This window comes from Oncorhynchus kisutch, linkage group LG6, assembly GCF_002021735.2.
Source record: "Oncorhynchus kisutch isolate 150728-3 linkage group LG6, Okis_V2, whole genome shotgun sequence".
In the NCBI taxonomy this organism is placed as follows: Eukaryota; Metazoa; Chordata; class Actinopteri; order Salmoniformes; family Salmonidae; genus Oncorhynchus; species Oncorhynchus kisutch.
The window spans coordinates 21,009,037-21,031,673 of record NC_034179.2 but is presented as its reverse complement, the minus strand read 5'-3'; the positions used below and the strand labels follow the sequence as shown (position 1 = coordinate 21,031,673).

General features: G+C 42.0%; 1 protein-coding gene across 2 annotated transcripts in view; it reads right to left on the bottom strand.

The window, feature by feature from the left end:
- LOC116374360 (netrin receptor UNC5C-like) overlaps positions 1–22,637 on the bottom strand; it is a 268,722-nt gene that overhangs the window by 70,376 nt on the left and 175,709 nt on the right. For both annotated transcript variants that reach the window (XM_031826378.1, XM_031826379.1), the window contains exon 4: positions 21,604–21,707. In XM_031826378.1, coding sequence (XP_031682238.1) covers positions 21,604–21,707 — 104 coding nt within the window. The remainder of the gene's footprint in view (positions 1–21,603; positions 21,708–22,637) is intronic.

Sequence of the window (22,637 nt, the reverse complement as noted above, 5' to 3'; positions counted from 1 at the left end):
GAGAAAATACATCCTGTGTGTAGAGAGAGAGAGAGAGAAAGAGGGGAACAGAACAGGAGACATCCTGTGTGTAGAGAGAGAGAGAGAGGGAGAGAGAGAGAGAGAGAGAGAGAGAGAGAGAGAGAAAGAGGGGAACAGAACAGGAGACATCCTGTGCATTATGCTACCTCATGAGGAGCAGAAGATGCTAGATAAGGCAGAGCAGGGCTGAGGAGATAAGAAGTCTGTTTTGCCGGTCATTGTACAAAAAAACTACGGGAAGAGACATCATCTACACCTCAAAAAACATACCTCATATGAACCCTGCCAAGACTAAATCATCTGGGGCTGCTGGTCTTAAGTGACTTTAGTAAAATTACAGCCAAGTGGCTGTTGTAAGAATAGGTGGGTATACTGTCGTCTTCACGTGATAAGACCTGTGTTTTCCTTGCTATTGTTATAAAACCAGCACCATGATGACTGTCCCACAAAACAAGATGGACAGATTGTGACAGGTGTGGCTTAGAAGCTTCACTACCATCACTAGTAGGCTATCTGCAGTGCCTGAAGACAAATATCATGACTACACCATCAGAGAGCGTCATGCTTGGCTGGAGACACCTGCCTGCCTGCCTGTACACCCCTATCCTGGAACAAAACTACAGAGAGACTGAAGGTTGAGCCACTTTCAACACGCAGCAATTAACTCCATCTTAAAACACCCACTCAAACTGAACACATCTGTCATAAACATAATACTACACAGACAGATGTTGAGTGCCAGTGACAGATTCCCATCAGAAGAGAACAGAAAAACAATCATCTCAGTGGTAAACATCTGTATGCTCAGTGTTGTATATTTCCGCTGATATGGGGTTTATGAGTGTTTTCCTCTGTAACAGTAATCAGGTAAATCAATTTATTTATTTATTTATTTACCTTTATTTAACCAGGTAGGCAAGTTGAGAACAAGTTCTCATTTACAATTGCGACCTGGGAATCAATCACATGGAGCCGTGCTGAGCCGAGCGGCAGGCACTCTGGATAGGGTTCCCTCCCCTGCTGTCTGGCTAGTCAGTGAAATTAAGCCCAGGCTTTCCTACTCCACAACACAACAATGCAATAAACCCCCTCTCATCTCATTTCCTTTCATCTCATCTACTTTCATCTCATCTCCTTTCATTTCATCTTATCTCCTTTCACCTCATCTCCTTTCATCTCATCTCCTTTCATTTAATCTCATCTCCTTTCATCTCATATCCTTTCATTTCATCTCATCTCCTTTCATCTCATCTTATCTCCTTTCATCTCCTCTACTTTCATCTCATCTCCTTTCATCTCCTTTCATTTCATCTCATCTCCTTTCATCTCATCTCCTTTCATTTCATCTCATCTACTTTCATCTCATCTCCTTTCATTTAATCTCATCTCCTTTCATCTCATCTTGTTTAATTTCATCTCCTTTCATCTAATTTAATCTCATTTCATTTAATCTCATCTCCTTTCATTTTATCTACTTTCATCTCATCTCCTTTCATTTCATTTCATCTACTTTCATCTCATCTCCTTTCATTTCATTTTATCTCCTTTCATCTCATCTCCTTTCATCTCTGTTCATTTAATCTCATCTCCTATCATTTAATCTCATCTCCTTTCATTGAATCTCATCTCATTTCATCTCATCTTGTTTAATTTCATCTCCTTTCATCTCATTTCATCTCCTCTCATTTCATCTAAACTCATCTCCTTTCATCTCATCTTGTTTAATTTCATCTCCTTTCATCTAATTTAATCTCCTTTCATCTCATCTCATCTCCTTTCATCTTATCTCCATTCATCTAATTTCCTTTCATCTCCTCTACTTTTATCTCATCTCCTTTCATCTCCTTTCATCTAATCTCCTTTCATTTAATCTCATCTCCTTTCATCTCATCTCCTTTCATTTAATTTCATCTCCTTTCATCTCATCTCCTTCCATTTAATCTCATCTCATCTTGTTTAATTTCCTCTCCTTTCATCTAATTTCATCTAAACTCATCTCCTTTCATCTCATCTTGTTTAATTTCATCTCCTTTCATCTAATTTAATCTCCTTTCATTTAATCTCATCTCCTTTCATCTCATTTAATCTCCTTTCATCTCATCTCCTTTCATTTAATCTCATCTCCTTTCATCTCCTCTACTTTCATCTCATTTCATCTCCTTTCATCTCCTTTCATTTAATCTCATCTCCTTTCATCTCATCTACTTTCATCTCATCTCCTTTCATTTAATCTAATCTCCTTTCATCTCATCTCCTTTCATTTCATCTCATCTCCTTTCATCTCATCGCCTTTCATCTAATCTACTTACATCTCATCGCCTTTCATTTCATCTCATCACCTTTCATCTCATCTACTTTCATCTCATCACCTTTCATTTAATCTCATCTCCTTTCATCTCATCTCATCTCCTTTCATCTCATCTGATCTCCTTTTATCTCATCTAATTTAATCTCATCTCCTTTCATTTCATCTCATCTCATCTCCTTTCATCACATCTCATCTCCAGTCCTAATGCAGAGGAGATGAAGACTGTGTTTTATCTCTTCAGCTTCGGTTAGATATCATCTCATATAATTTATCACTTTAATGCCAGAGCACAGCAAACAGCAAGCAGAGACAACACAAATCACCTATCATCTCCTCTCGTCTGAGATGATGAGATTCCTCTGATGACCACATGTCTGATGAGAGTGAGGATGAAGGGAGGATCTAAACAACATGGTACAGGTGATCTCAATATGTCTGATGAATGATATCTGAGAAGTAACCTTGTTGTCTGACATAAACAGTCATTACATCTCATCTGTCTTAGTATCTTTGTCAGAGTGTCCTTTTGACACCTATCCTGTTGTGGCTTCATCGGTTAGCTATAAGGAAAATACACGATAGAGGGTGTGGAACTCTGGTTTCCTCCAAACAAGGTGAAACTAAAACACCCTAAATTGTTTTACAACACATTCTGTATAAACGCCTGTAAGCCAGTATGCACACCAATCGAGGTAAATGTATTGTGAGTATCAACATGATGTGGATTAAATCCATCGTAAAAAAAAAGTGATCAACATAATAATAACAAATAGCGACGATCATAAAAGTCCACCAACGTAAATCAATAAGGACTACATATAAATCCATGGGGCGGGAGGCGAGCACAAGTGATTATACGCATCACTACATTTACGGAGGCAAACAAGCAAACAACACACACAAACAGGAAGCTGTAGAAAAGTGTGTGTGTATGTTTAGCACAGCTGCGTGATAGTGGAACACTGATTGGCCTGGTCCTTGCCTGCTGGGACAGTGGTTATTCTATTTTTATCCTTGTTCTGCTGGAGCTGTGTGTGTTCTGTGTGTTCCTGTGTGTGTATGTGTGGTCCTCTGTGTGCCAATGGAATACACACCCACCTTGCCTCACACTAAAGGGAACAGGCCATTCAAAACCTTACATAGTCTTAAATAGTGAATGAGGCTGATAAGCCAGGCACATCACATGTGAAGATTGCCTATGAATATACAGTATCTAATGTGTTTAAAATCTGACAGTTGTATTATGATCACCATTTTGGGCCTGTTCTCTCTTTGTTCTGATGGAGAGACAACAGGGTTGGCACAAAGCTCCCAATAAAACGAATGAAGATGAAAATAGGAAGAAAGAGTGTCAAAGACATGATGGAGTTCACAGACATGATGAACATTTCTTCTGGAAATCACTACACATATTTCTGTTAACCACAGCCGTTGGTATGTGAAATCCCTGTTCTCGTAATGGGGATTGACAGTCGGCACAAAGAGGTGGTTATCCAATTTTGCACCAATCAGAGAGGCAGCCTCTCCAAATGGGCTGTGTTCAGAAGTCAAGAGCTGTTTTATGTGAGAGGGTAATTAAAAATTTAACAAAAGAGCTTTTTAGCGCTGGTAGAAGGAGGGAGTGAGAGGAGAGACGAGGTGGTGGAAACCTTCAACAAATAAAGGGTTGTGTGTGTGTGTGTCTGTGTATGAAGACTGCCACGGCACGTCTTCGTCACTCAAACTCAAAGCATTGTTCCACTCAATATGACTCATACTATAAGACATGTAATTATACCTGGTTGCCATGGATACCCCTAGAATCTAGTCCTAATAAAACATTTTAAAGCCACGATGTGAGCAATCAAAAGAACTCAAAAACTTGTGTTTTAGGAGAGTGTGTGTGTGTGTGTGTGTGTGTGTGTGTGTGTGTGTGTGTGTGTGTGTGTGTGTGTGTGTGTGTGTGTGTGTGTGTGTGTGTGTGTACATGTGTGTGTGTACATGTGTGTGTGTACATGTGTGGGTGTGTGTAGCCTAGCATGTGTGTTTCAGTCAGAACACACTCAGGAAGCCCTATCATGCACAGATGTCCTCATTAGCGCTGGAGGTCAAGAAGGTCAGCTGTGTCAGAGAGGCTCGTCTACAGCTCTAATTGTCTGCTGGGTGGCACTGCCACACTGCCACACTGCCTGCCACGCCCGTAACACATCAAAATAGATTTTAGATTATTCAAAGTAGCCACCAGTTGCCTCGATGACAGCTTTGCACACTCTTGGCATTCTCTCAACCAGAATCACCTGGAATGCTTTTTCAATAGTCTTGAAGGAGTTCCCACATAAGCTGAGGACTATCCTTCACTCTGCGGTCCAACTTATCCCAAACCATCTCAATTGGGTTGAGGTCGGGCGATTGTGGAGGAAAGGTCACTTGATGCTGCACTCCCTCTCTCGCTTTCTTGGTCAAATAGCCCTTGCACAGCCTAGAGGTGTGTTGGGTCATTGTCTGGCTGAAAAACAAATTATACTCCCACAAAGTGCAAGCCAGATGGGATGGCAAATTTCTGCAGAATGCTGTGGTAGCCATGCTGGTGAAGCGAACCTTGAACCTTGAAATCACCGACAGTGTCACTAGCAAGGCACCCCCACACCATCATACCTCCTCCTCCATGCTTCATGGTGGGAACCACACATGCAAGATGGCAAGTTAGCAAGATGCCTATGTATTATTTCTTACATTGTTAGCCCAGAAAATCTCAAGTGTTATTACATTAAAAGCAACGTCAACTTACCAACATTCCAACCAGGAATATGTCTTTCCCGAAGCGGATCCTTTGTTCGGATTTCCACCCTGGACATGGGATCTAATCCCAGATGCCGACCCAAAACAATGGGGTCGCCGCAGGAGAGGCAGGTGGAGTGGCCTACTGGTCAGACTTAGATAACAAGGTGGATGAAATTAGGGCACAAGTTACCGCCCTGAAAGAACTTCACTGGACTCTATGAAAACTGGAAACCATATGAGGCTGCATTTATTGTAGCTGGGGATTTTAACAAAGCTAATCTGAGATCAAGGTTTCCTAAATTCTATCAGCATATCGAATGCGCCACACGAGCTGGTAGCATTCTGGACCATTGCTACTCTAACTTCCGCAATGCATACAATGCCCTCCCCAGCCCTCCCTTTGGCAAATCTGACCATGACTCCATTTTGTTGCTCCCATCCTATAGGCAGACACTAAAACAGGAAACGCCCGTGCTCAGGTTTATCCAACGTTGTTCTGACCAATCAGATTCCACTCTTCAAGATTGCTTCGATCACGTGGACTGGGATATGATCCGGGTAGCCTCAGACAATAACACCGACATATACGCTGACTCGGTGAGCGAGTTTATTAGCAAGTGCATTGGAGATGTACCCACTGTGACTATTAAAACCTTCGCTAACCAGAAACCGTGGATTGATGGCAGCATTCGCCCAAAACTAAAAGCGCAAACAACCGCTTGAAATCATGGCAAGGCGACTGGAAACATGACCGAATTCAAACAGTGTAGGTATTCCCTCCTCAAGGCAAGCAAACAAGCAAAGCGTCTGTCACGACTTCTACCGAAGGTAACTCCTCTCCCTGTTCAGGCGGCGCTCGGTGTCGCCGGTTTACTAGCCGCTACCGATCCCTTTTTCCTTTTCTGGTTGTTTTGTCTGTGTTCCTTTTCACACCTGGTTTCAATTGCTTTTATTTCTGTGTGTATATAGGGCACCTGTTGCCTGCCTTAATTTGTGCAGGATTAAACTTGTGGGTATTTGCGTTCGATTATCTATGCTGTTTATTGTTTTCGCTATTACGTACGTGTATGTAGTGTCGGTACTGTGGTTGTTCCTCTGTGTATTGACACGAGTTTCTGTTCCTTCCAGAGCGTTGTTTTGGATTTTCATCTGTGCCAATTTTGTATTGGTGGACTATGTGTGTATATATATATATGTATACATATATCTATATTAAACACGCTTCTCAGAAATTCCTGCTCTCCTGCGCCTGACTCCTACACCTCTCACCGAGACGCACCTTATCACAGCGTCAGTATAGAGACAAAGTAGAATCGCAATTCAACAGCTCAAACATGAGACGTATGGGTCTACAATCAGGGATTACAAAAAGAAAACCAGTCCCGTCTCGGACATCGACGTCTTGTTCACGGGCAAATGAACTTCTCCAGGGTAGGGGGCAGCATTTGGAATTTTGGATGAAAAGCATGCCCAAATTAAACTGCCTCCTACTCAGGCCCAGAAGATAGGATATGCATATAATTGATAGATTTGGATAGACGGTCATCGCTCATCCATATATTTATATGTACATATTCTTATTCTTCCCTTTACATTTGTGTGTATATGGTAGTCGTTGTGAATTTGTTAGATTACTTGTTAGATATTACTGCACTGTCGGAACTAGAAGCATAAGCATTTAGCTAAACTTGCATTAACATATGCTAACCATGTGTATGTGACTAGTAAAATTGAATTGATTTGATGCGGAGATCATCCGTTCACCTGCTCTGCGTCTCACAAAAAAACAGCGGTTGGAACCCAAAACAGACCAAAGGACCACAGTTCTAATGTCCATTGCTCCTATTTCTTGGCCCAAGCAATTCTCATCTTCTTATTTGTGTCCTTTAGTAGTGGTTTCTTTGCAGCAATTCAACCATGAAGGCCTGATTTACGCAGTCTCCTCTGAACAGTTGATGATGAGATGTGTCTGTTACTTGAACTCTGTGAAGCATTTATTTGGGCTGCAATTTCTGAGGCTGGTGAGGCTAATTAACATATCCTCTGCAGCAGAGAAAACCCTGGGTCATTTCCTGTGGCGGTCCTCATGAGAGCCAGTTCCATCATAGCGCTTGATGGTTTTTGCGACTGCACTTGAAGAAACTTTCAAAGTTCTTGAAATGTTCTGTATTGACTGACCTTTGTTTCTCTTTGCTCTTTTGAGCTGTTCTTGCCACGATATGGACTTGGTCTTTTACCAAATAGGGCTATCTTCTGTATACCACCCATATCTTGTCACAACACAACTGATTGGCTCAAATGCATTAAGAAGGAAAGAAATTCCACAAAATAACTTTTAACAAGGCACACCTGTTAATTGAAATGCATTCCAGGTGACTACCTCGTGAAGCTGGGTGAGAGAATCTCAAGAGTGTACAAAGCTGTCATCAAGGCAAAGGGTGGCTACTTTGAAGAATCTTAAATATCAAATATATTTTGATTTGTTTAACACTATTTTGGCTACTACATGATTCCATATGTGCTATTTCATAGTTTTGATGTCGTCACTATTATTCTACAAAGTAGAAAATAGTCAAAATAAAGAAAATCCCTTGAATGAGTAGGTGTGTTCAAACTTTTGACTGGTACTGTTTGTGCTGTAGCCTTACTGGGTATAAAGATATAGATGTCATGCCCTTCAATATATTTAGTCTACCTGAGTTGACATAATAGTACGTTAACTGTATATTGTTGAGGGGGGAGCTATGGATATGCATGTAATAGACGTTATTCTGAGGTTTGTCTTTGGTTTTCTGCTGTTGGTCAGATCTCATTCTTGGCCTACTGCTCTCCCTGTCCTGGGTGGGTGGGGAGGCACAAAGGTAAACAGTGGATGTACTGAGTAGGCTTGGGTGGTATACCACTGGATAGTCACTGGATTGTTTTTCAATAACGTCAATACTGTTAAAATATTTCTTTGAAGTTTTCATGCTGCTCCAGAGCCAGTATTGTTCAAACTTCAGACAAGCATGCGTCAAAATTTTTATTATTTGCACAATGTCTCTCATTCACATTCGCTTGTAGATGTCCAAACTCACCAAAAATGACTTTCGGTAGCTACTACCTACTATTCAGTGGTGTAAAGTACTTAAGTGAAAAAACTTTAAAGTACTACTGTACTTAAGTCGTTTGAAGGGGTATATGTACTTTACTTAACTATATATATTTTTTACAATTTTTACTTTTACTCCACTACATTACTAAAGAAAATGATGTACTTTTTACTCCATATATTTTCCCTGACACCCAAAAGTACCCGTTACATTTTGAATGCTGAGCAGGACAGGAAAATGGTCCAATTCACACAATTATCAAGAGAACCTCCCTGCAACTCAATATTAGGAAGGTGTTCCTAATGTTTTGTATACTCAGTATACTGAGCTGGATTTCTGTCTTTGCAATTAGTTTATTTTCGTTTGCGCTCGTTAGCATATTTAGCTAGCAGCCTCTATGGAAATTCGCAGGTATTTGTGCTAATTTTGTTAGCATTTGGGTAATATACACCCAATGGGCTTTTTTGCATTTTTTGCGCCTACTTGTGTACAAAGCTGGTAATACCATAAATCCCAGGATGAGTGAAGGACGGTATAACAATATGAAAATTGTCATATATGGATACCGCCCAACCCAACCCTTCGCCGAATACAACAAGTGTATAGACCTTACAGTGAAATGCGTACTTATAAGCCCTTATTAACCAATAGTGCAGTTCAATGACAGAAAATATTTACCAAATAAACTAAAGTAAAAAAAATAATAATAATAATAATTGCACAATAACATAACAATAACGGCAAGCGGTACCGCACGGCAAGCGGTACCGCACGGCAAGCGGCGCCAAGTCTAGGACCAAAAGGCTCCATAACAGTGTCTGCCCCCAAACCATAAGACTCCTGAACAATTAATCAAATAGCCACCAGACTATTTACATTGACCCCCCCCCCCCTTTTGTACACTGCTGCTACTCTCTGTAGAGTACCAGTACCGAGTCAGTGTGCAGGGGTACAGGTTAGTTGAGGTCATTTGTACATGAAGGTAGAGGTGAAGTGACTATGCATAGATAATAAACAGAGAGTAGCAGCAGTGTACAAAAGGGGGGGGTCAATGTAAATAGTCTGGTGGCTATTTGATTAATTGTTCAGGAGTCTTATGGTTTGGGGGCAGACACTGTTATGGAGCCTTTTGGTCCTAGACTTGGCGCCGCTTGCCGTGCGGTACCGCTTGCCGTGCGGCACCGCTTGCCGTGCGGTACCGCTTGCCGTGCGGTACCGCTTGCCGTGCGGTAGCAGAGAAAACAGTCTATAACTTGGGTGACTGGAGTCTCTGACAATTTTATGGGCTTTCCTCTGACACCGCCCATTATATAGGTCCTGGATGGTCCCTAGTACCTAGAGTCATGATAGACAACTCAGGCCTGCTCCTACAGGAATCATCCCCTCCAGGACCTGTAGGAGACCCAGGTGTTATTGTCCTGTACACAGTACTACACACCTCTCTTTCATCTTCCTGTTGTGAAACAAACAGGCTCTGACATTTCTGTTCGAGCATTTACTAATGGATGTTTGTTCACTTTTGACTCTATGACTCTGAGATACACATAAAGAGAATGGAAGAGAACAGAGAGCAATAAAGGAATGAGAGAGAGCAAACAGCAAGACAGGAGAGAGAGAAAAGGAGGTAGCGAGCCAGAGCTATTAGAGGTGAATCATAACCCAGGAACAAATCACGACTGAGATGATTGCCAAGAGGTGAGCCTGACGGGCAGTCATTGGGTTAGTTGCCGTGGGGATTAGGCCTGGCCTCCTGACACACACTCTCTCCCCTGGGGCCCCCTAATGAACACACACTTCCATGATAACACTGTAGGACCCCAGGCAGACCGACGAAATGCCTGAATTAAAAGCCTGCTTCCATGGCAACATGCTCAACCACGCGGCGGAGGCGCAGTGGCACCCCTGAACCCTGTATTTATCTGGGAGCTGTGACAAGTGAAGTGGAAAAACAGACGGCGAGCAGGAAGAGAAGAAAGAAGAAAATAAAAAAGAGAGTGAGTGAGGGAGGGAGGGAGGGAGGGAGGGAGGGAGGGAGGGAGGGAGGGAGGGAGGGAGGGAGGGAGGGAGGGAGGGAGGGAGGGAGGGAGGGAGGGAGGGAGGGAGGGAGGGAGGGAGGGAGGGAGGGAGGGAGGGGAAGAACGATAAAGCTGCATTCTTTCAGAAGGCAAATTTAAGTTGCTTTCATGAGCTGCTTGCTACATCTTCATGGTGTGAAAGGAGGTGAGCTGCTTGCCACATCCTCATGGTGTGAGAGGAGGTGAGCTGCTTGCCACATCCTCATGGTGTGAGAGGAGGTGAGCTGCTTGCCACATCCTCATGGTGTGAGAGGAGGTGAGCTGCTTGCCACATCCTCATGGTGTGAGAGGAGGTGAGCTGCTTGCCACATCCTCATGGTGTGAGAGGAGGTGAGCTGCTTGCCACATCTTCATGGTGTGAGAGGAGGTGAGCTGCTTGCCACATCTTCATGGTGTGAGAGGAGGTGAGCTGCTTGCCACATCTTCATGGTGTGAGAGGAGAATGTCTGTCTGTCACTAGTGTGGGATTTGGGATTTCTGGAAAAGGGCCTCACAGAGGTAAAGCAAGGGAAGGGTCTGACCTCACGGGTGGCTAGAAAGTATTTTCTCTCCCTCTTCTCTGTCTCTATCCCTCTATCCGCCCCTCCTCCCTTACTTCTGGTCTAGTCTCTCTCAGTGGTCGGAGATGACTGAACTTTACAGAAACCACGAGGAGCCAAAATGGGGGTCTCGTTCTCGTTCTCCTTCACCACTACAACAGCTTCTCAGATGACATTTTCCCTCTGCTCTTGATTAAGGACATTAAATATGTGTAACAGGTGTCCAGCGAAGACAAGAAGACTGGTCTCGCCACCAGAGTAACAGATGTGACGGTACTTCGTAACTCTCTTGCGTTGTGTTATTAAAGAAAGAACTTTCTAGCCAGCGATCCCAGTTGATTGATGTTTATTCTGACGATAGAAAACAAGGAAGCACATTAGGTGTCCAGGACAACAGCATGCTGATGGCTGTGGAAGCGTGACTCGTCGCTTACATGTCAACATCAGAATGGGTCTTGTAATCAACAGTTATAACAATGACACAGATGAGACAACATACAATATGTACCTGCGGAAATATGTGGAAGTAGATAAAGGACAGGCCATCAGATGTGCAAAGCTCGATGATGTTGATGGCTGTAGAGTCGGGCTTTGAAACAACTGTGTCTTAGCAGGGAGTTAACACGACCATTACACGTACAGCATGCTAGCTAACTCACTCAATAACATACAGTACATACATACAAAAGCACATCACTGAAAGCCCCCAATATCTAACAGAATACTGTACACATATAAATACATCAGGACATGTACATTGTGAACTTGTACACATTGTAAATATTAAAATAGAATACTGCATTTCAGAAAGTGACCCACTGCTTACAGGCCAATGTCAAACTGGGAAGAATTGACGTTCGCCATCTCCCCCTTATCTGCAAGCGTAACCAATGGCATCACACTTTATTCATATGTAAATTCAACCAACTAAATCGAATACATATTTGTGTGGAAACATAACCAACCCTGTTACATATGTATGTGGATGGAAACATATGTAACAATGACTTTTAGAGGTGCCTGGTTGGCGTTTAATGTATTCAGAGGATACAGAAAGACTTATTTAAATGACTCAATTGCTGTGCTATTTCAGAAACCTCAATGCCAGTATTTCAGTCCTCTCAAACCAAAGCTCCATTGGTAATGTTGGTGAGGGGAGCCAGAATAAATGTCTGCTGCCGCTCGCTTTCTTTGAGTGTGTATGTATGTATTTATGTGTGTGTGTGTGTGTGTTCATTTGTGTGTCACACTAAGTGTTTGTGCCACTATCTATTGTTACATCAGATATTAATGTGTAGCATCGGATCTAGATGTGTGAAGGGTCTGTTAGGCGTGAAGGCAGGATTCCTCCTCTGTCTCAACACAGCCCCTGGAGGACACATACCGACCCTGTGTGTACTGAGAGGTTTCTGTTTCTTTTTCACAAAAAGAAGGTATGCTGTATCAACAGCGTGGATGGAGTTTGGCTTGGGACGCCATAATGATGTCATGTTCTGGTTTAAAACACTGTTGTCTTGTTATAGAGGCATCGTAACAACCAGTTTTGCCCGCTGGGATTGAATCAATGCAGCTTATTTAGACTATTATGGGTCAGCATCAATGGGTCATTGATGTCAGGGCAGGTTTTAAACCACAAAAACACACACCAACTGGTGCTTTTAAAAACAGTTCGTCATAAAGCAGTATTTTTTGTTACACTACATGTATTAACCAGTATTTTTTGTTACACTACATGTATTAACTAGTTTTTTTTGTTACACTACATGTATAAACCAGTATTTTTTGTTACACTACATGTATTAACCAGTATTTTTTGTTACACTACATGTATAAACCAGTATTTTTTGTTACACTACATGTATTAACCAGTATTTTTTGTTACACTACATGTATAAACCAGTATTTTTTGTTACACTACATGTATAAACCAGTATTTTTTGTTACACTACATGTATAAACCAGTATTTTTTGTTACACTACATGTATTAACTAGTATTTTTTGTTACACTACATGTATAAACCAGTATTTTTTGTTACACTACATGTATAAACCAGTATTTTTTGTTACACTACATGTATAAACCAGTATTTTTTGTTACACTACATGTATAAACCAGTATTTTTTGTTACACTACATGTATAAACCAGTATTTTTTGTTACACTACATGTATTAACCTTGATCATCTTTTCAGTATTATGTGCCTCAAAAAGTACAGATAAGAAAAACATGGAAGCAGATAAATATTGCAAAAGGTCAACTGTAGAAGTATGTAATCTCAGATAATCATATCTGCAATTACGACCATGGTCCATTAATGTGGTCGGTGTGTTGCATGGATGTCATTACGTATAACATGATCCCTTTTAAAACAGCACCAGTGGGAGAATAGAAATTAAGCAAGTTTCCATCCACAGTATTTATGTGAGTAAAGTCATACCGTAAAAAAATCATCACGACACCTGTGATGGAAACGGGTCGTATCCGTACAATTTTATAAATGCCGACTGATAATTTGTTTGTTCAACATGGTGTGATCTTTTTGTGTCTGTAAAATTAATTATGCGAGAAATGGTGGTGTGCAAATATTGATATGCAGTGCATTTGGGGAGTTTCTCCCATTCTTCTCTATGTAAATAAGATATTTCAATTTTTTTAATACATTTGCTCAAATTAAATGGAAGAATTATTGTGCGTAGATTGATGAGAATAAATATATATTTAATATATTCTAGAATAAGGCTGTAACATAACAAAATGCACTGTAATAACCAAAATGCACTGTAATAACCAAAATGCACTGTAATAACCATCATATCGAAATAAACTTTGAGTTAAGCGATGACATGGTGTGCAATCCTCTCACTATGACACAGGAAAGCATGCAGTTTATTAGGCTACAGATGAAATAAGTTATGATGAACTTCACAAGGTGGTGAAATTGCAAGGTGATATTGATGCCAGTGGCGGTCGGTGACGTTTAAGATGAGGGAGGACAATATTTTTTTTCTGCCTTATTTCTATTTCAGCATATTGGATTTTTAAAATGTATTTTATTTCGCCTTTATTTAACCAGGTAGGCTAGTTGAGAACACCTTTATTTAACCAGGTAGGCCAGTTGAGAACACCTTTATTTAACCAGGTAGGCCAGTTGAGAACACCTTTATTTAACCAGGTAGGCCAGTTGAGAACACCTTTATTTAACCAGGTAGGCCAGTTGAGAACAACTGTGACCTGGCCAAGATAAAGCAAAGCAGTGCGACAAAAAACAACACAGAGTTACACATAGGATAAACAAAAGTACAGTCAATAACACAATAGAAAAGTCTATATACAGTGTTGCAAATGGAGTAAGGAGGTAAGGCAATAAATAGGCCATAGTAGCGAAGTAATTACAATTTAGAAAATTAACACAGAAGTGATAGATGTGCAAATGATGATGTGCAAGTAGAAATACTGGTGTGCAAAAGAGCAAAAAAGTAAATAAAATCAATATGGGGATGTGGTAGGTAGTTGGGTGGGCTATGTACAGATGCAGCGATCGGTAAGCTGCTCAGATAGCTGATGCTTAAAGTTAGTGAGGGAGATATAAGTCTCCAACTTCAGCGATTTTTGAAATTCGTTCCAGTCATTGGCAGCAGAGAACTGGAAGGAAAGGCAGCCAAAGTGAGTGTTTGCTTTGGGGATAACCAGTGAAATATACCTGATGGAGCCCGTGCTACTGGTGCGTGTTGTTATAGTGACCAGTGAGCTGAGATAAGGCAGAGCTTTACCTAGCTTTATCTAGCAAAGACTTATAGATGACCTGGAGCCAGTGGGTATGGCGAAGAATATATAGCGAGGGCCAGCCGACGAGAGCATACAGGTCGTAGTGGTTAGTGACATATGGGGCTTTGGTGACAAAGCGGATGGCAGTGCGATAGATTAAATCCAGTTTGCTGAGTAGAGTGTTGGAGGCTATTTTGTAAATTAGCATGCATTTAGTTTTACTAGCTTTCAAGAGCAGTTGGAGGCCACGGAAGGAGTGTTGTATGGCATTGTGTTGTATGGGATAACTGCTGTTCATACCCAGCGCAATGTAACATCGATAGTTTTAGGCTTACATGTTACTTAAATTGTCCTCATACCATAATGAGATTGCTACAACCTGGCCTATGAATTAATGTTTACAACGTAGGTACACAGGCTCGGTATAAAATGTTTAGTAGTCAAGGTGACAGACCTAATCTTTCTCACCTTTTCCCTTCGCTTGTACACAACACGTCAGCTGGCTGTGACCAGGTGAAAAAACTTTTCCAAGCCAAACCTTCATATCATAACTGCTGACCGCTACACACAGCCTACCTGCACCATAAGTAAACCCACTACAATATGCAGTACAGTGTAGGCAGCAAGCAGTTTAGCAGGCCGTGGTGGCAATAAATTAATAAAACCAAAAGCTTACAAGACTTAGAAGAATTTCATGTTTGGATAGCCATATCCAGCTAGCTAACATAGCATTCCTCTCTGAGCCGGGTGTTTGAGTAGGCTAAACTAGTTAGTGAAAGTGAACAAAAACTACAATGTAATATAGCTAGCTCTCTTTCTCTCTCTCTCTCACTCTCTCTCTAATGCTTGTCCTTCATTTTTAAATAAATATATTAGTTCAAAACGGTTAAACTATTGTCTTTCTTTGAGTTAATTAGTCACAACATTTTATGCACTCCAGTGTTAACTAGCTGTAGCTTATCCTTTCAGTACTAGATTCATTGATTGGGTGGACAACATGTCAGTTCATACTGCAAGAGATCTGATTTGTTGGAGGATGTCCTCTGGAGGTTGTCATAATTACTGTGTAAGTCTATGGAAGGGGGTGAGAATCATGAGCCTCATAGGTTTTGTATTGAAGTCAATGTACCCAGAGGAGGACAGAAACTAGCTGTCCTCCAGCTACACCATGGTGCTACCCTACCCTTGCTGTTAAGGCTGCTGTATACCTTCTTTGCAAAACAGTGTGTTTTAATCAATTATTTAGCATAGTTTTATCTAAAAAGGAAAGTTTTTTTGTTAGACTTTATTTTTATGAAATTCAATGAGGAGGATGGCCCTCCCCTTCCTCCTCTGAGGAGCCTCGATTGCCGTTTGACAAATACAAATATTCTCACTCTTATCCATAATAATCTCATTAAGTAGACTAACCTACCTGCACAGCCTACACAAACTGTACCTGCAAGCTGTTGGTAAGAGCGCACGTGCCAAGACCAGAGTAGGCACATTTTGTAGGGATCGACACTGGAGACGAGAACCAAGTACAGGGAGTGAACATTTAATACAAAACTGACATGAAACAGAACAGGAACAGTATATGGACGTGGGAAAAATAAGACATCAATGACAATAATGCTGACACAGAGAACCAACTGAGGAACAGACAGATATAGAAGGGCAATCAACAAAGTAATTGAGTCCAGGTGAGGCCAATATTGCGCAGTTGCGCATGATGGTGACAGGTGTGCGTAAGGAAGGGCTGCCTGGCGCCCTTCGAGTGCCAGAGAGGGGGAGCGGGAAGAGCTGTGACTTTGGTGGAAACACACCACTGGTGGGAAAATGAAAATCTGTTGCCAGTTGGATGGAAACCTAGCTATTGTTGTCCTCAGAAAACATTCATAATTTTGTAGTAATACTATTGCGATTTTGACATACATTTGGTATTTGCTATTTTATTAGGATCCCCATTATATGGGCGGCAGGGTAGCCTAGTGGTTAGAGCGATGGACTAGTAACTGGAAGGTTGCAAGTTCAAACCCCTGAGCTGACAAGGTACAAATCTGTCGTTCTGCCCCTGAACAGGCAGGCAGTTAACCCACTGTTTGTAGGCCGTCATTGAAAATAAGAATTTGTTCTCAACTGTATTGCCTAGTTAAATTAAATACATAAAAGATCTGCTGCCGCAGCTACTCTTCTATTCTTCCCGCAGCTACTCTTCTGTTCTTCCCGCAGCTACTCTTCTATTCTTCCCGCAGCTACTCTTCTATTCTTCCCGCAGCTACTCTTCTATTCTTCCGCAGCTACTCTTCTATTCTTCCCGCAGCTACTCTTCTATTCTTCCCGCAGCTACTCTTCTATTCTTCCGCAGCTACTCTTCTATTCTTCCCGCAGCTACTCTTCTATTCTTCCCGCAGCTACTCTTCTATTCTTCCCGCAGCTACTCTTCTATTCTTCCGCAGCTACTCTTCTATTCTTCCCGCAGCTACTCTTCTATTCTTCCGCAGCTACTCTTCTATTCTTCCCGCAGCGACTCTTCTATTCTTCCCGCAGCTACTCTTCTATTCTTCCCGCAGCTACTCTTCTATTCTTCCCGCAGCTACTTTTCTATTCTTCCCGCAGCTACTCTTCTATTCTTCCCGCAGCTACTTTTCTATTCTTCCCGCAGCTACTCTTCTATTCTTCCCGCAGCTACTCTTCTATTCTTCCCGCAGCTACATTCACGATACAAACTGACCACCAGCAATTGCGTCTTCAGAGGCGATGTTCAATCCAGCAACATATTATGACCTTCCTACAGTAATAAAGTACCAGAGAAAATAAAAAAGCTGCTTCCAGGATCCAAGGTCCATACCAAGTCAAACTGTGTGTGTGAGCACATTATTATGTTTTGTTTTATTAGAATGTGTGATGTGAATCCTTGCGTAGCACTACTCCTGGAAAAGACAGCTTTCCATGAGAATCCATCTAAATGATTTAGCATAGTGCTGTAAGACATGGGCAGAATTGACACATTGACATGGGCCACAATCTCTCTACGATGCCAGTGCCTTCCTGCCTGCCTGCCTCACTCACTCTGGCCTGGCATGGCCTGGTATGGCCTGGTATGGCCTGGCATGGCCTGGTCATAGGCATCCAGTAAAAGAGTCACAGAGAGAACTGACAACCCACTGGATCCAAACCCAACAACCTTCAACAGCTCTTCTCTCTCTCTCTCTCTCTCTCTCTCTCCCTTTCTCCCTGTGGCTGGAATATGACAGATATTTCTTCTGCAGTGACCCTGCTACATATTTCTGCAGATGCATATGCGACCACAGACTTGGGACCATCTGTTTATCACTAGCTGGGTTCCTGAAGCGTTTGTGTGAGAAAATGCCTGACAGACAGAGAGAGAAAATCAGTTGATCAGTTGGGGTGTTTTTCTCTTCCTCAACAGCTGTGTTTCACTTCAGAAAATATGCATAATAGACTGGTGTCTTTATTTTTCAAGTGAGGTAAGTGTGTGTGAGTAATTAATGGTGTTGGATGCCTGCCTCTCTCCACAAGTGGTGGTGGACGGCCTAGGCTTCACTTCAATACAGTACCCCCTCCAGTCCCTTTTCATTCCAAACTACAATCTGTCATTCTATTCAGACTTCATTATCCTTGGTTGATGATGACAGTGATGACAGTGATTCTCTCTGCCCTGTCAGCGCACAGCTGTGTTGCTACAGTAACAGCAAGGCCTTGATGAGCACAGGTGTGTCATCACAATTGTGCTCCTGTTGAGTCTTAATTATCCCACTGAGCCAATCAGAGAGAAGCTTGATTGGCATCACTCTGAAACAAAGTGTCAAAATCACCAATAGAAAAAGCCTAAAGAGAGTTTTCCAGAGAGTTTGGCCCAAACTTTACTCCATTTAGTAGGTCAGTATTTCTCATCGGGGATATTAGCAAGGCAGTTCCACTCACTTAACTCAGCTTTTCCGGGTCAGTCGCAGGCCTTTTGAGAGTTCAGACCTGTGAAGAACTCACTCCAAAGCTCACAAATTCTGTCACACACTAACTCTCTCCCCCTCTTTCTATTTCTCTCTCTCTTTTTCACTCCCTGTCCCTCTCCTCCTTTCATCCTCCCTCTTTCTCTCCATGTCCCTGTACTCGATGACTCAGGCCTTAGAATTCACCACATCAGTCAGGTTGTAGAATAGGGACGATGTGGGTAGGGAGGGGTGCTACTTGGCAGATGGAGGATAATACACAGTGACACAGTTTAGGAGCCCTGCTCTTATTGCCGATAACTACACATTGTCCTTCCCTTACCCACATTGTGATGACTGGCCAGCCTTCAGGAAATACCCAAACATGGCCATGAAAAGCCCAGTGAGGCAGCAGCTGAAAGAGGAGTGCTTTTCTGGGCTTAGAATGTGTGGAACAACTCAGTACTATTATAATAGAATGACTGAGACAAGCTACTGAAAAAACAATGTTCTATTCTGACATAAAGAGAGTTTGACATAGGATATAACTTCTACTTCTAGTTATTGGCATTGTCTAATTTAGTTCACTAAGGCATCCTGATTGGTCGGCATACCTGAGCCAGATACAATACCTTCTTAAAGCAGATTTTTATTTTTATTTTATTTCACCTTTATTTAACCAGGTAGGCCAGTTGAGAACAAGTTCTCATTTACAACTGTGACCTGGCCAAGATAAAGCAAAGCAGTGCGACAAAAACATAACACAGAGTTACACATAGGATAAACAAAGGTACAATCAATAACACAATAGAAAAATCTGTATACAGTGTGTGCAAATGGAGTAAGGAGGTAAGGCAATAAATAGGCCATAGTGGCAAAGTAATTACAATAGCCATTAATACTGGAGTGATAGATGTGCAGATGAGGATGTGCAAATAGAAATACTGCTGTGCAAAACAGCAGAAAAAAACAAATATGGGATGAGGTAGGTAGTTGGTTGGATGGGATATTTACAGATGGGCTGTGTACAGCTGCAGCGATCGGTAAGCTGCTCAGGTAGCTGATGCTTAAAGTTAGTGAGGGACATATACGTCTCCAACTTCAGTGATTTTTGCAATTCGTTCCAGTCATTGGCAGCCGAGAACTGGAAGAAAAGGCAGCGAAATAAGGTGTTGGCTTTGGGGATGACCAGTGAAATATACCTGCTGGAGCGCGTGCTATGGGTGGGTGTTGCTATGGTGACCAGTGAGCTGAGATAAGGCGGAGTTTTACCTAGTAAAGACTTATAGATGAACTGGGGCCAGTGGGTTTGGCGACGAATATGTAGCGAGGAGAGCAGTGTTAGATAGTATATGGGGCTTAGGTGACAAAACGGATTGCACTGTGATAGACTGCATCCAATTTGCTGAGGAGTGTTGGAGGCTATTTTGTAAATGACATCGTCGAAGTCAAGGATCGGTAGGATAGTCAGATTTACGAGGGTATGTTTGGCAGCAAGAGTGAAGGAGGCTTTGTTGCGAAATAGGAAGCTGATTCTAGATTTCATTTTGGATTGGAGATGCTTAATATGAGTCTGGAAGGAGAGTTTACAGTCTAGCCAGACACCTAAAGCCTTGGCCAGGTCGATGAAGATGGCTGCACAGTACAGTACTGTCTTTTATCGATGGCGGTTATGATATCGTTTAGGACCTTGAGTGTGGCTGAGGTGACCCATGACCAGCTCGGAAACCGGATTGCATAGCGAAGAAGGTACGGTGGGATTCGAAATGGTTTGTGATCTGTTTGTTCACTTGGCTTTCGAAGACATTAGAAAGGTAGGGCAGGATGGATATAGGTCTGTAACAGTTTGGGTCTCGAGTGTTTCCCCCTTTGAAGAGGGGGATGACCGTGGCCGCTTTCCAATCTTTAGGAATCTCAGACGATAGAAAAGAGAGGTTGAACAGACTAGTAAATAGGGGTTGCAACAATGACAGTGAAACATTTTAGGAAGAGAGGGTCTAGATTGTCTAGCCCAGTTGATTTGCAGGGATCCAGATTTTGTAGCTCTATCAGAACATCAGCTGTCTGGATTAGGGTGAAGGAGAAGCTGGGGGGGGGGGGGCTTGGGCCATTTTCCTATGGGAGGTGCAGGGCTGTTGGCCGGGGTTGTGGTAGCCAGGTGGAAAGCATGGCCAGCCGTAGAGAAATGCTTATTGAAATTCTCGATTATCGTGGATTTATCGGTGGAGACAGTGTTTCCTAGCCTGAAAAAGCTAGCCTTTGCTTTCTTAACTGACTGTGTATATTGGTTCCTGACTTCCCTGAAAAGTTGCATATCGCAGGGACAATTCGATGCTAGTGCAGTACACCACAGGATGTTTTTGTGCTGGTCAAGGACAGTCAATCTGGAGTGAAACAAAGGCAATATCTGTTATTCTAAATTTTTTGAAAGGGGCATGCTTACAATACAACTTAAATCTCAAATCTACCAGGCCACTTATAAGATACATCCTCTTAAGATTCTAACAATCACTATTAATACATTTTGTTTATTAAAACAAGCTTCCAGTAATGTGGTTGATGGTGGGAGCTATAACACATCAGGAACAATGGCAATTGAGGGTGAGGAAACTAGCTCTAACAGTCCCTGCAGCTCTACTACCAAACCTCTCCTTCAGAGCAGGACAATTCATTTGGCTAATCTTCCCTGCAGGAAGTGCAATTGAAGGATTTCCTTCAACTTTATCGGTGGGTAAAAAAAGACACAAATGAGGCTGGAAAACATTTGGTTGTTTTAAGAGCTGTACATCGTATTGCTTTGTCATGTTGTTGCGGCAGAGCCAGCTCTATTCGTTAAGATCAGGAGTGAGGAGGGCTTGGAGTTGCCATCTGTTAAGAAGGAGTAAAGACATGGGGTCCCAGTGTATCTGACATTATGGGGCTACAGCTTTAAGCTCTGCTGCTCAGTAGCTCCAGCGACACAACAATTCTGCATTTTCAGAATGACTTTCAGGATAAGTGTTTCAACCAGTTAAGGTTACCTGCTTTACTTGACTATTTATGTTCATTCATTGGACGACCAAATACCAGAGAGTCACTGTAGCTTTGAGTCATAACCTTTGACCCTTACCTCAGCAGCAGGGATTCCTTCTGGGGGGCGGCATTGAAGAAGCACTTCCTGTTCTAGAGACACTTCCTTTCCCAGAGGCTCCTGGTCAAACGTCTTCCTGAGATCTGGAGAAAGACAAACCATAGATAAACATTATGTAACATATCCCTCACATGATATGGCACTGATGTCTTTGACATGGCACTGAGGTCAACATGGCACTGATGTCTTTGACATGGTAACTGATATCTTTGACATGGTAACTGACGTCTTTGACATGGTAACTGATGTCTTTGACAAGGTAACTGATGTCTTTGATATGGTAACTGACATCTTTGACAAGGTAACTGATGTCTTTGATATGGTAACTGACGTCTTTGATATGGTAACTGATGTCTTTGACATGGTAACTGATGTCTTTAACAAGGTAACTGATGTCTTTGACATGGTAACTGACGTCTTTGACATGGTAACTGATGTCTTTGATATGGTAACTGACATCTTTGACATGGTAACTGACGTCTTTGACAAGGTAACTGATGTCTTTGACATGGTAACTGACGTCTTTGTCAAGGTAACTGATGTCTTTGACATGGTAACTGACGTCTTTGACAAGGTAACTGATGTCTTTGATATGGTAACTGACGTCTTTGATATGGTAACTGACGTCTTTGACAAGGTAACTGATGTCTTTGACATGGTACCTGACGTCTTTGACAAGGTAACTGATGTCTTTGATATGGTAACTGACATCTTTGACATGGTAACTGACGTCTTTGACAAGGTAACTGATGTCTTTGACAAGGTAACTGATGTCTTTGACAAGGTAACTGATATATTTGACAAGGTAACTGATGTCTTTGACAAGGTAACTGATGTCTTTGACATGGTAACTGATGTCTTTGATATGGTAACTGATGTCTTTGACAAGGTAACTGATGTCTTTGACAAGGTAACTGATGTCTTTGACAAGGTAACTGATGTCTTTGACATGGTAACTGACGTCTTTGACATGGTAACTGATGTCTTTGACATGGTAACTGATGTCTTTGACA